Source organism: Myzus persicae, unplaced genomic scaffold, assembly GCF_001856785.1.
Source record: "Myzus persicae strain clone G006 unplaced genomic scaffold, MPER_G0061.0, whole genome shotgun sequence".
Classification (NCBI taxonomy): domain Eukaryota; kingdom Metazoa; phylum Arthropoda; class Insecta; order Hemiptera; family Aphididae; genus Myzus; species Myzus persicae.
The window spans coordinates 1294-16171 of NW_019104279.1; the positions used below are offsets into that span (position 1 = coordinate 1294).

Genomic DNA, 14878 nt, shown 5'->3' on the forward strand with positions numbered 1-14878 from the left:
GTATTGCATGACGTATTTATAAGTTATAACAACATCTACACAACAAAATATAAATGTATTCATTTTTATTCACTAATCACTATAAATATAATTTAAAAGTATTCTAATCAGTTGTATTTACTTTTCTATAATTGCTGTAATAAAAATTTTTGAAATTTTGAAATTATTGGATTAATCAAATGTTTACGTTTTCAAACTAGGATATTATTTTTACCATTTTTTTTAACGATCAATAATTTTTCAACAGTGTACATGACACGGATGGTTCGTTTTTCGAGAAATATAGCAGCTTACAGTGGAAATTGGATCAGAGACGATTGCAAATGATCAAAGACAGTCGGCAAGATGAGTGCCCTCCACCTGAACACAGCGTCGGAGTGATACCACCACCTGTTTCAAGTATTCAACCAAAAGAGGTAATTTGGTTACTTAATAATCTTATATTTTCATGGGAATCAAATCTAAGATTAAAAATCAACATAGAATAAAAATGTTTGATTAATTTAAAAAAATAACTTAACAGTTTGGAGTATTATAGTCGGGCTCTCAAAAGTGTATATTATTGCAGTAAAAAAATATTATGCACCAAAAGAGATGTTATATTCTTAAAAAAAGGTTATAATAATAACAGTGCATGTGGGTCAATATTTGTACAAATAACACAGACACGACCTGTTTCTGATAGGGTTGATTTGAAATTGGCTGCAAATTGCAATGTACATTGATATTCGAGTCCAATAAATAGCATGTCTTAGAAGCATTCAGAGCATCTGCATTCGCTCTGCACAAAAAAAAATGTGGTTTAAAACCTGATAAAATTCTCTTTACAAAACGTGAGTTGAATTATAGTGTAAAACGTAAAGGTGGATGTCTGGTGGTGCAATTAGTTCAATAGACATTAAATCTTGTTTTGATAATTTTTTTTCTGAATAATTTTTAAGCTAGAAATAAATCAATCGTATAAACGTTAAAAATAAACTCAAGTCTCACACAGGTAAATAGGCATATTATGTTAACGATAATTAATTTAATGTATTACACATTCATAAATTCGATAATATTCTATAGCTGTATCTCGTCATAGATAAATAAACAGCATTCAAAGTTATTATTTGACAGAGGAAAAATATTTTTTCTTATATGTAATTTATATGTTGGTATTGAGTACATGTCTTAAAATGACAAATGAATAATGATTCACCATATTGCTGAACAAATGTTCTTCTTGGGCGGATAGAGGTGTTTCATCTGGATTTCACAAGGAAAAGCACTTTGGCGGGATCTGGTTTGACATGTCAAAAATACACACAATCGAATTAAAACAACCATGTACTGTAAATTAAAAATTCACCATTTTTACCATAACAACAATAATTACTATTTAAAATAACCTTATTTTACCTTATTTCTAGGGTCTAGAACTTGAATATTACGAGTTAAGAGCGAATTAATCACTGTAAATAACTTTAAAAAATATGACAGTATTAAATCATCTATAATCTTTAGTTTGAGCTAACAGATCTGATTTTTCTTTCAACCATATTTCCAGTTTTCACTGTAAACTGTGTTTTCAGTGTTACACAATCAATGCAAACAATTAAAAATTTTAGAATTCCTGATTAATACATATAAAATACAAATGAGTATAAACATTTTAATGACTGAACAACTATTAGCTAGAATTTTTTAGAAAGTACATACACATTTTCAAAAAATGTATCCATAAAATAATTTATTGTAAAAAAGGAGGCTCCTATTTCAATGACAGTAGTTTGCATCTTCGCAGAATACTCCTTAATTAGTACAACAATTAATATAACGAGTTTGAAAAAAATGTCTTTAAAAACCTGTATTTAAAAATTCCAGGGTTTGAATAAATTCACAGTTAAATGAATTAAATGAAGGTGAGAAATAAGCATGCTCGGTGAATCACTCTGTATATTATTTACATCATTCATTAAAATAACAAATCCGATAACAACTAAATAATTCATTTTTGAAATATTTTATTCAGTTATTTTACGTTGTCATTAGTTTTCATAAATCAATACATTCTAGATGATGAATTATTTTAATTATGTTTCAACTAGCTTACTGTTTTGATTTACGAATAAGTACACTTTATGATTCATTCAATTTAAAACTGACTTATCTTAAAATTTTATAGTAACGTATTATGCTTGTATAAACCCAACCAATTTCTAGTTAAAAAGATAAACAATATTTTTATTTTAGACTTTTAAATTAACTGATTTAAAAGCAAAATATAAAAGACATTAAATGTAAAACTTTTTAAACTATAAGATGCTGACTATAAATAATAATTAAAAACTATAAAAGCAACACATTCAAACAAATCCACAGACTGACATTTGAAAAATAAAATAATAAACAAAAGTTTTAGTCAATATATTTCAGCGTGCATTTGTTTATTGCTCTATAACTTAAAATTAAAGAAAATGTAAAACTAGTTAGTTAAGTGATTTGGATGAGAACCATTACATTTACCTAGTCGCTCAAAAATTACAAATTGAATATGAGTACCTTCTTCTTTTTTTTTTTATTGAAAGTTTGTTTGACAATAATAGTTTTGACAGTTAAAATATTAGGATAAAAGTGAAATTTCAAGAATATGAGTCATATAATTACAACGAAAAATACTGTTTTTTGCATTTTTTTTAACAATGCACAGCAGTATAGCCATTAAAAAAAATATGTCATCTTACTATCTTTATGCATATACATCTAATAATATTGTAAACATACTATATAATTAAATATCAGTATATTACTATATTATTACTATATAATCATACAATCACAATTATTTTATACCTATAGAAGGAATACGTACTACTTTTGATTGCCAAAATATAACTCACAAATGTAATTTAACTAACTGCCTATTATTTGGTGTCTTATCATAGATGGAAAACTTATACATGGATGTTTTGTATACAATAAAGTACAAAGTTGGCGCTGATACAGAACTGAGTGCACATCGAGATCAACTATACGTTTACGCACAAAAAGCATTCGATGTCACACCCGAGCAGCACAGACGTTACATGGCCATCGTGCACGAGGAAAAAGTAATTTTTGTTTCTTTTCGTGTTATTTTATTATTATTTTTGAATGGTATAATTTTACAATCATGTTCGCGTTGAGAACATTAATTGCCACCGGGAAGTATAGTACCCTACAGGGCTAACTTACTATCATTGACGAAATCTTCGACAAAAAAAAACCCCAGAAAACGAGGCATTTTAATTGGAGTGTAAAATGGGTACTAAATTCCTCAACGTACGTGCTTTGAATGGATTCCAAATTTTCCGAACAAAGCTTATAGTGCTTAAAAGCTTTTATTTTATTTTATGATTTAGTTCAAGACGTTTATAAGAAATATTTGAGTATATTTGAGTGTTTTTTTTTATGTACACACTAATTCATTGCGTACTGCATATAATTTGTATATAAAACAATTGATTTTATCCATAGCAGCCGTTATTTTGTTTTATATTATAACAACATCATATGTAATGAAAATTAAAAATCTGATGATCCAAGTCTTTTACAAATAATTTTCACTAAGTTCAAATTATACTAGTAGATTCACAATAATCCAAATATGCTGATGTAGTCAATGCATAAGTTTATATTATCACATAAGTTATATTGTTTAAATTCGATATTCTAAACTTTGGAACGTTATATTTATGGTTCAAAGAGTGTAAAAAAACGATGGTATACTCTGGGTGTTGCAGGGGCGTAGCGTGCATATAAGCACTGTAAGCATTGCTTACACTTTAAATCAAAAGAAAAAGAAATTTGATCAATCAAGTCTAATAGATACACAGGTACATACTACCCCTATCATATGTTATGATCTGGATCACTTTATTATATCGGATTAAATCTTTGCTCGTGTTTTTACTCTAAACCGATTTATTTATAAGGTTTATTTGAGCGACCAAAATCTAGGATTTAACGAATTATTACAACATTAAGACAAATAATAATTGTAGTTCTTATTAATTTACTGTACATGTATTTGAACTAGTTCCAAACTAATTTCATGAGCTTCAACTTTCCAAAGGCTTAATCATAGACTATAATATTATAAATGACCTAAGGAGTTAAAGAAGACAATATCCTGATCAGAGGGCCGATCATAAAAATTATCGATCACGTTCACAGACATCTGTCATACCTAGTATTTTCGGTTCATGCCAATTGTTTTTAAAATATATTATTAATATATTAATGTATGTACTAATACTTAATATTACTATTAATGACGCACCAAAAGTAGCAATATTACAAAGTAACAAAAATATAAGGTTTACTAATTACTACGCTATTGAGTCTCCATTATGAAGTTTTCAACATTGTGCATTACGCTGTTAGTTTGGTTGAATAAGTTTCTATTAATATTATATTATGAATTGTCCAAAAATGTAATTATATTTAAAATATTCCTGTAGTTTCTAGGAATACTTTAAGTTAACATTCATTTGAATAAAGTATTCAACAAAATGTTGAACATCATTGCGTAATAGCTGAATTTCTACCAAATATAATCATATTTATAGCAAGTTATTTACTTGGACAACTGTATAAGATTATTTGACAGGCTAGTTAGGCCGTTCTGGGAATAATAAAAATGTCAGAATATTATATCACCTCGATTGACCCTGACATTCTTTGTTTGAATTTATGTCTCAATCCGTCTAAAGTCGTATTTTTGAATTTAAGCATCTCAAAGTTCAAAATACAATGAAGTATAAATATGTTTATCTACAGTACATATACCACAGGGATAATATCTGTGTACTTTTAATAATATAATGTTGTAACTAAATTTTATGTAATTAAGGTAAAATAAGGGAGATGAAAACAATATGATAATTATTGTGTATTTTTTTAAAAATATATGCTTATATTATACGTAAATCAAAATTATGGATTATAAACTTTTTTCATTGCCCGAACAGGACACGGTCGACACGTAATCTCTAGTATTTTATTTTAAGAACCAAGTATGGCAGTATATTTTGCACAAGTTTAATGAGGGAATTTGAACTCCTGAGGCATGAATCTTCAAATGTCCCCGTTTTCTCTATTATATAATAGATAGTATTGTAGAACTCAACACATCTCGTTATCGACTTGTTACGCCTTAACGCCACATCGTCAGAAACCCTTTTCACCGTCATTATTACGTTAAAAATGTACAAAATATATTGTGTATTGTAATGGCATTATTCTTGTATATTTTCTTTAACAATATATATTTTGTTTTTTATCCTTTAGCCTCCCATAGTGGTGCTTCATGTGACGGTGGTCGAAGCTGAAGGCCTGGAGGCGAAAGACGCTAATGGTAAGTTAGGAAATAAAAACTTAGATCGTATAACAGTACTCATCTTTCACGACCAAGTTGTTTCGGAAGTATGTTTATGGCATAATATGGATGCATGAATGTGGGTTGTTTGACGCACCCTATATGCCAGTTATAATATGTCAGTACTGTGGAATGTGGTTCAAAACAACAGACAGAGATTTTTATACAGACAATTTAATAATTACTTGAGATTAATTTCGAATTACTTTTTTTTTTCTAAACACTAATATAAGACGGCGCTTGGTTAGACAATATCAGTACACCTAAGTGTTTTTCTCAAGATGGTGGTATGAAAATATTATTCTCTCAGTAAAATTGAATGTCAATTAAAGTGGTTTTTAGACATAGATTTACAATGATCCTTATTCAACTACATTTTCTATTAAAAAAGTTAAATTGTTAAGACGGGTAAGGGCCATTTTAAAATGTACTTATCTTTGATCATCTGCTCACACAGTCAAAATATGTACAGTTTTATATAAAATTCATTTAAATTTTATTTTTGTCACCTAAAATAAAAATATTTTCTGTATTTTTTTTTATAATCGTATAAAAAACGAATGTATTAGTTGAAACGAATCTACTTGTATGCCTGGACAAAATAATTTCTTGTTGAAATTATGCTAAAATAAAGGACATCCCTGTCTTATAATCATTATATAATCGATATCATATACTTTTTTAAAAGATTTATAATAGTTGTTATCGTACATATCTACATATTCAAACTTCGAATACCCTTTTTATATTACATGGCAGTATTGGTATAAAACTATGAAGTTTACTAAAGAAGAAATTAGTTAAACCATTCTCGTTTGTGACATACAAAATTGTAACTACATATTATACTACTTCTACTATTCAAACCACAAAAATAAATACTTAAAATTAGGACATGTTTTGAATGATGCTATATTTAGTATTCTTCGTTCTAATCTCATTATGAATTTAAGTTGTTATCAAACTTTCAAAGGAAGGGTTTGCTAGGATACCAACATTTAGCTCTTAGTTGAGCTTACATATCATTAAATATAAAACAATTACAGGAGAAGATAATTCCTCATATACATTTTACTCATACATTTGTTCAGCTTCATGACGTAGACAAATATTTATATGTTCTATTTAGTATTAATGATTAATTATTTTACGAACAAAATAACTTTTAAAAACTGTTTTATAAAAAATAACTTCAATCACAATAATAGTTTTATCGAATGCTTGCTAATCATTCTTGTTCCAATTTATAAAAACTATACTGAACTAATACTTATCTTTTATCTAAATCCTGACAAATTTTCAGATTCTGAGAAGATGATTTCAATATTTGTTTTACAATGATGAGTATTTAAAAAAAAAAATTTTTTGTCATCAAATTTTAGACGAGTAAACATGCTTCAATCTTTAACTTTGAGGGTGGTTATTAGTAGGATGTTTAGAAAATTCGATCAAGTTATACTCTACTAAATTTGAAATTTCCAATACCATAAAAAATATTTGAGAAAAACTAAAAACAAATTATACAGAAACGGGAATATTTATTCAACATCAGAGGTAAAAACATACAATGCATATACAATTTTAGATTTTTTTAGTTTTTTCTATAAGCATTTTAATTAAAATTATTTTAGGTAAAAAAGTTAACCACAGTAGTTGAAATACTATACATTTATTTTGTAACCATTAAGATTCAAGAGTAAGATTTTTATTTTGTATATCCCTTATCTGATTCAATGCCTCAAATATCAATTTATCGTAATTCAAATTTCTTGATGAAAAATATTTTAAAGATTATTATTATATAAATTATAATATAATTTCCCCTATAAATAATAATTGTATTCCGAAATAATATTCACTTTTATGACAGGTCGACTCGTGGAATAACTTGGAAACCAGTGTTTCCGATTTGTTGATTAAAATTTGTAGATACACACACTTGATATGAATGGAAGTTACAAATAGTTTATCAGAGTAAAATGTGTTCAAAAATAAAAACTAAATATAAATTAAAAATTTAACACAGTAAAAAAGAGTAGGTACAAACAGTAACAAATGAGTTCGATCAAAAGCCAACGTAGTTTTATTGAAATAAAAGTCATGAAATCGAATTTTGTGTACAAGTGTATTTTTAGTAAAAAGGGGAAAAATTTAATTTCCTGCATTTTTTGAAGCGTGTGATTAATGGACACTATCCCATTTCCTGTATAATCCCAATGGTTACACGATTCCAGATCGAATTCTTACCTGATTACATTCATCCAATTACAATAACAATTTATCTTTAATCTTTATGGGTTAAATCTATATGCGGCGTTTTTGTATAGGTAGTGCAATTCTGCGAGAAAACATCTTAATAAATTCATTTCACAAAAAGTTATTTTGTTGTTGAAGTTTCTTTGATACAAATTATATGTTATCTACCTATTTAGATTGTGTTATTTTTTTGTTTTTTAGAAAAAGATAGAATATTTTCTTGATCACAAAATATATTATACTTAAAGCTATTTATGTTTTTTTGAAATGTAGGTATATCAATTTAAAAAAAACTTTTAATGACGCGAATATTGTTAAAAATAAAATTGTACTACATAACAAGTTACAAACATCTTATTTATTCAATTACATCATCTGCAGCACATACAAGAAATATAAATTTACCTACAAAAATATTGTTTCATTGTTTACGTCCAAAGCTATAAATCTATAATATAATATTATATTGAGCATTCCGTCTGTTTATATTGTTGCCCAAAATACACAATGTCTATTTTATAATATTATGTTTGTCGTACAATGTACATTGTTAAAGATATTCATGAATTAAAAATTGATTGATATTCCAATAAACTGTAATTCTTTTGAAGTCTAATACAATCTTGTATGATGCACGTCAAAAGATATCACTGCTCCCCCCCCACATCTTCTACCGATCACCACGCCAACAGACTGATGATCTCATTTGCCAGGAATTTCATTTATACAGTTTTCTGCCACTTTAATATTTACGATGTAACGTACTTAACCGTTCCGCTCAAGCGTGATTGATTGACCCCAATGTCATGTCAGTGGCGTGTAAGGACTTCAAGCATAGGTTGATAGAACACGCTAAACGCGTTGCGCCGTCAAGTTTGTGTTGACGTTTAATGTTTATGGTGACGGTGAAAACTGTTCATGATCAATTATTATTGGCATCATTTGAACGATGTTCTGTAATTATTTCAAGACGTGTGTACCTATCAGAAAATTCTCGTTTCGTTAACATGGCATATTATTGTTATTATTATTATTATTATTATGCCTAAGATATTTTATTACATGAAATACTTAATGACTCCTTTAGAAATCCCTAAAAACAATTAAAGGCATATTAAACATTGTAAAATAAACAAATTGAGATATATTTATTATTGGTATACAAACTAATTTATTGACAAGGTTCGCGTCATAGCATGATTTTTAGTTAGCCCTTAATTACTTAAACAAATATTTTCATATTATGATCATAAATACAGTATAAGTACATTTACATATTATTTGTGTCAACTACTTAACTACTATTAACATTATTTTGTTAAAACATATTTCAAAGTCATCGAAACTCATACGGAGAATTGTTCATCCAATAAAAATAAAAAATAAAAATAAAGCGTTGGTTTTTAAATTAGCAACATTTAAATAAATATAATTCACTGATCACATACACAGAAAAACGTACAAATGTAAACAATTGGCATTATATACCTGCATTTGTAAAGTCCTATGAATTGATCGATAAAACAATAACTGTCAAAAGCCAATTATTTATTAAAATATTGTTCAGCGTCATTAGTCCTTATTATTTATAGATGTTTTATTCATATATTTTCACAAACCCGAATGACAAGTTTTTAATTGTTTCAAACTATTTTTATCCCCGTAATAAAAATACAATATTTTGATTAATTGTTAGTCTTAATGAAATACTTCCAATTTACCTGAACCTATCTGCGTTGAATATTATACACTATACATAAACAAGAAATAAATTCCTTTAAAAGTTTTTAAAACCAAATTACAAATCGTTGATATAAAATATATTGGGTTCATAAAATAGTAAATATGTGGAAAACATAGTTATAACTTATATTAAGAATGTAAATATAAAGTCAAAAATATACAAATACTTATCTACCTATAATTACGTATAATGTATTGTATTATAGCCATATTTAACGTATATTGAGTACTTAAATATGTAAATTATGACGTTATTCGTTATTCGTGTATTCCCTTCCTATTACAGCCAATTTAATTTCCTTCGTCAAATTATCTAGCTTTCTTATACATTGTAAGATTTAAAATTATATTATAGTTAATTGTTACCTATGTCATAATACTATTTTGTAATTTTTGTTTTTATTTTTATAACTAATGTTACAGCTTCAACTTCTAAGGTTAACCAACAAACTTATTAATATTATTTCAAACTATGAACTTACAAAAATGTAGCTATAATGAAGGCATTAAAAAAAAAAACCTGTATTTATAAATTTTTTTATTAATATTCCGTCGCTTCGGTTTTTTTTAATGTTGTATTTTCTATAATGCTTGAATACAGATATTTGTCGAATAAATGCTTAACATACCAACATTCTAACAAATCAAACAAGACGGTTTTTTACTCCAAAAATTCTACTGTTATTGGTCGGTTGGTTGGTCGGTTAGTCGATCGATAAACACATATATTGTACATATATATATATATAATAACATATATATATATAATAACATATATATATATACGTATATTTTAGACGCTTTTGGATTGTATATTTTAAACATTCCACGAGACATCCGTTCCGGTCCAATGCAAAAAACTATCTGATTTTCCATTATTCGGTCGTCGGTCGGTAATGTTCGGGGAAAGAGAGAATGAGTTAAATAAATATAAACATAGAGAGGTACACAAAAAAAAAAATAGTGAGAGAGAATGATAAAAAAATATATACATTACTTATTTTGTTTTATATGCTATCACACTTCAATTCCAATTACGCAAGCAGAAGTACAGTACAAATATACCTACATGTATAGCTACTATTAACACCTACATTCAATTATAATATGCATCTTGGTACAAAATATTATTTTGTGACTGCAGAATTTCGTACTAAGCTCCTTATTATATGGGTGGTTATAAAATAGGCCCCGTTTATGGAGACGGACAATGTGTATTATAATATTACCTGTAATAATATTATATGCGTACAAAATCATACTACACATAACTACCTGCACCTTGTACGATAATATTATAATATGATTTGGGCTAGTTTGGTTGACCCGTTGGTTGTTGTCGTCAGGTTATAGCGATCCGTATTGTCTACTGGGACTGATGAGGAGAACAGACGAAAACGCCACCCGGCTGGCCGAGGGTTCGGCTGAAGAATGTTCCACCGTACTATCGCCGGTCGCTCTCATGGCTGGCATTATCGGTGACGTACGATTTTTCAACGTGTCGCACACCACCGTCCGCCACCGCTCTGTGTCGTACAACTTATAAGATCAAAATCTCGAAAATGCCGGGTCTTTTTCTCATCGTCGCCCGCCCCTTCCACCCACAGTACATTGAGTAAGAGCCATAATCCCCCACTCCCCACCCCCCAAAATCCTTGGGCGAACCAATGTGCACTGATTACAAGTTTAGCGTCGGCGTTGCATATAGGTACCTACTTCGGCGGTTTGTTTGATAGTTTTGAATAACCATTGTCTTCGCATTATTTTGTTACGTAATATTTTGATTTTGCCGTGTAATATTTGACTATATAAAAATCGTACACTCGAATACCAAGCTGATATTTTGAAACGATTTATTGGAACGCACGACTTTGTTGGATTAGGTCCGTTTCAAAAAAAAGTATGCATAATAATGTATTTGATGAGACTTTTTGGAAAATTGTACTTTGCAAATATCTTCCGAGTTGTCTATATAGGTAGTACTGTATCGTTTGCTGTAAGTAGGTATATAGACTATAACACGTGTATACATGGAAATTATTTTAACGAATTTTGAAATGGACAAAATAAAATTGCAGTTCAATTATAGATAAAAAACGTTCATATACCAAACGCACAGGGAGTATAAAACAAAATGTAGGTACAATGTACATATACGTAGGTATAAAACGAGCAATAATTTTTAAATTCTGAACAGGCAGATCATCCCAAGGGTTCTATTTATGCAATTCAGTTGACCCTCGCGAATCGATTTTACTAATTTAATGTAAAGAAATACATTTTACTAAAATATGTTTTAGATTTTTCGAAATAAAAACATGTAAAAGTTCAGAAAGAAGTGATCAATAATCAGGGTGTAAATAATATAATATCTAACGTAAAAACATTAACTTGAAAAACTATCTCAAAAGAAGTAATAACCTAACGAGAAAATTTAAAATGTCTATCAGTTTATTTGTTTTTTCCAATAACTTATATTAATTATTCAATTTTACTTTTTTTGGTATAGGCGAAAATTCCAGCTGACATGGCTTCATCGTTTAGTTTTTATCATTTGGGAATTTTAATTTTTAATTAGTTTTGGAGTTAATGATGACGTCATTCTAACATCAGTGTTTCGAAATCACAGTTTTTATCAACGTTGAGTTTAAGAACACAACGTTAAAAGTTTTAGACGACTAAAAAAAGATTTTATTTTTATAGATTTATAAATCAATATAATTATCTTATATTGTTTCCTTAAAATTCCACAGATATGAAATATAAAATCTTCAATATTTTAATCATAAACAAGATATTTTATAGCAATATATGTTCAATAAATCTTTCTTTAGTAAATATTTTTAGTAGTTATTTTTAAACTGATTATACTTTAAATCACTCTGTCTTACAACACTTATATAAATCGATATACATTTAAATATCCATTCAATGGGAATAAAATAAAATGTAAATAGTAAATACAATATCGAAAGGTACGTTTTAAATTAAACTTTCAAACGATTTGTACAGAAAAAGATACAGTAACGCGATTTCTCTATTGAAATCTTATATAAAAATATATATTGAAATAACATTAATAAGCAATGACAATAATATCAAACTCGTTGGGTTAAGGATTTCGAAATTTAATCAACGATCTGTAGAAAACTGTAACGCAAAAATTATACAATAATAATATCGCAGGACGGTACTATTTCAATGGGATTAAATTCAACATTTTAAATTTATATCATTCTATGACTGAAGTAGAGATGGCGACAAAAATTAATAATACGTAAATATAGACTGTCGATGATGCGAAAGCAAGTGATGGAGGGGGGAGAGACAACAATAATGATGTTATTATGTGCTTATATTACCTACTCGCATATTGGAGTAGCACCTGCAAAACTAAATATTTTGGTTTTTTTTTGGAGAAGAGGGTGGATAGAGATGAGAGGGCCAAAGCTAGACTGGAAGAGATAGAACATGTAATTATTTATGATTCGCCACTAATCAGTGGAGGCACCGCCACCGGTGCTTAATGAATGATTTCGGGCAGCCGCAGATTATACATCGGTGTTAATGGGTTTTCAATAGAATTGTGTCGATAACGAGCACTCCGACGCCACCGGCTTCGAAACGAATTTCGACTGACTAAATCCCCGGCGGACACAGGGGAAAAAACAAAACAAAATAATAAAATTAATAAAAACGTTCGTAGGATAAAAATCATCCATACACCTACAACACGAGCCTGAATGGACGATAGTGGAACAATATTATTGTCGACGCTCGTGACTGTCAAATTTCGGTTATTTATCGTCGAGCTACAAAAAATAAAAAAAATGAATTGATTACAAAATGAAACAAAAAGTATTTTTTTGAAAAAAACCACACACACGCCGTTTATTGTTACCGATATATTCACGATATGTATATTACACGTTATACATTTATATTTTATACCTCGTTTATAATAGTGGTATATATTATTTCATTTTCTAGTCACAATAATACAACTAATATACTAAAATAAATAAATATGCTTTCGGTCATTGCTGCTTCATAATACTATAATCGATTAACCGTATAGTAAATGGTCGAGTTTTAAACATTTTTTTTACAAAAATAACCATACACTATACAAGTGCATTAATTTGTTTCGTAAACACAATATTCCCGTACTAGATATTCTCAATACCACTTATGGATGAATAGTACCCTTGCACTATGGTTTTTACAAAGAAACATTTAAGGGAGATCTCTTCGTACCGAGATAATGATATATTGTTATTAAGTTAATTATTTGTCCACCCCTTCCTCCACCCATTACCACGGCCTGGATTCCGACATGCCTACCTCTATGCTACATGATTTTTATTTTTCGTCGTCATATCATGGTAAATATTTCGTTTTTTTCCTAAATTGTCAAAAACACGCTACTCCTGCACAATAGATTATAATGATATAATACATTATTATTATAATGTAAGGTCGAAGACAATATTGCGACCCCCCGCAAGTTTCGCATATCATTCTCGTACGCACATAATTATAATATGACGTGGTTATTCGTGGGTCGGGTCGTCCGGACCACGAGTTGTGAGTTGTAGTTGTCTACTTATCGTACTTTTCGATCGTTCGCGGGGGTAAAAAAAAATCGTTTACATAATATAGAATCAGAAGTTTGAAAACTTTCGCAGAGCACACAAAAGACGCTGCTCGCGAGTCACTGTATTACGGTGATTTCTCCGTGTATGTGTGCATTGTTGTGCACTAGCACAGTCCTCTCCGCCTCGTTTCTGGGTTTCGAGTCTGCGGGGCAAGCCAAATTGAATGTAAACTTCCCGGGAATGTCCGGACATTGTTTGGAAAACTATCAAACACCCGTGTTGTTATTTTCTCGCCACCACAGTGTTTTCACAGGAGTGTCGTCGTCGTCGAGCTTATAACATGTTCACATTGGTTCTCCCGGAGTATTGATTCCCGAGACTGTTTAACGTGGACCAGAATGAAAACCCTGAAAAAAAATACTCGCCGGGAAGTTACAGCGATCTCCCCTGGCCCAAGTAATAATATTATACAGTAGGTATCGCAATACGCATTCAACGGATTAAATTGCCCGAAAGATTCGCTAGTGGGCTAACAAATTATACTGGTACCTAGGTATAGTTACCACCACTCCTTGCCAATGGAGATTGAAATATTATTCGGGAATTCTCTCCCGCTCGCAATATTGCAAATCCCTTAACCAAGCGCCCTACAGTCAGGGTACCTATTTTTCGAAGCGATACACATAATATTGTATTATAAACAATATTGGAATATTTCATTACGACGACCAACCTGCAAGGCGTATATATTGTATGCAAATCAATATATTTTATTTTATTATTACCACTTGTTATAATTATATGATTTTTGTAAGGAAGAAGAGCGGTTTCGGACGGAGGTAAGCAAAATAAAAAAATGCATCCCGTGGTGTAATGTTGT

At 29.3% G+C, this 14878-nt stretch overlaps 1 protein-coding gene across 1 annotated transcript in view; it reads left to right on the forward strand.

The window, feature by feature from the left end:
• Nucleotides 1-239: 239 nt before the first annotated feature.
• LOC111040845 (BAI1-associated protein 3) overlaps nt 240-14878 on the forward strand; it is a gene marked incomplete at its 5' end in the record, with an annotated part of 55590 nt that continues 40951 nt past the window's right edge. The window contains 4 exons of the mRNA XM_022324903.1: nt 240-416; nt 2928-3092; nt 5314-5380; nt 10747-10878. Of these exons, the coding sequence (XP_022180595.1) occupies nt 240-416; nt 2928-3092; nt 5314-5380; nt 10747-10878 (541 nt within the window). The remainder of the gene's footprint in view (nt 417-2927; nt 3093-5313; nt 5381-10746; nt 10879-14878) is intronic.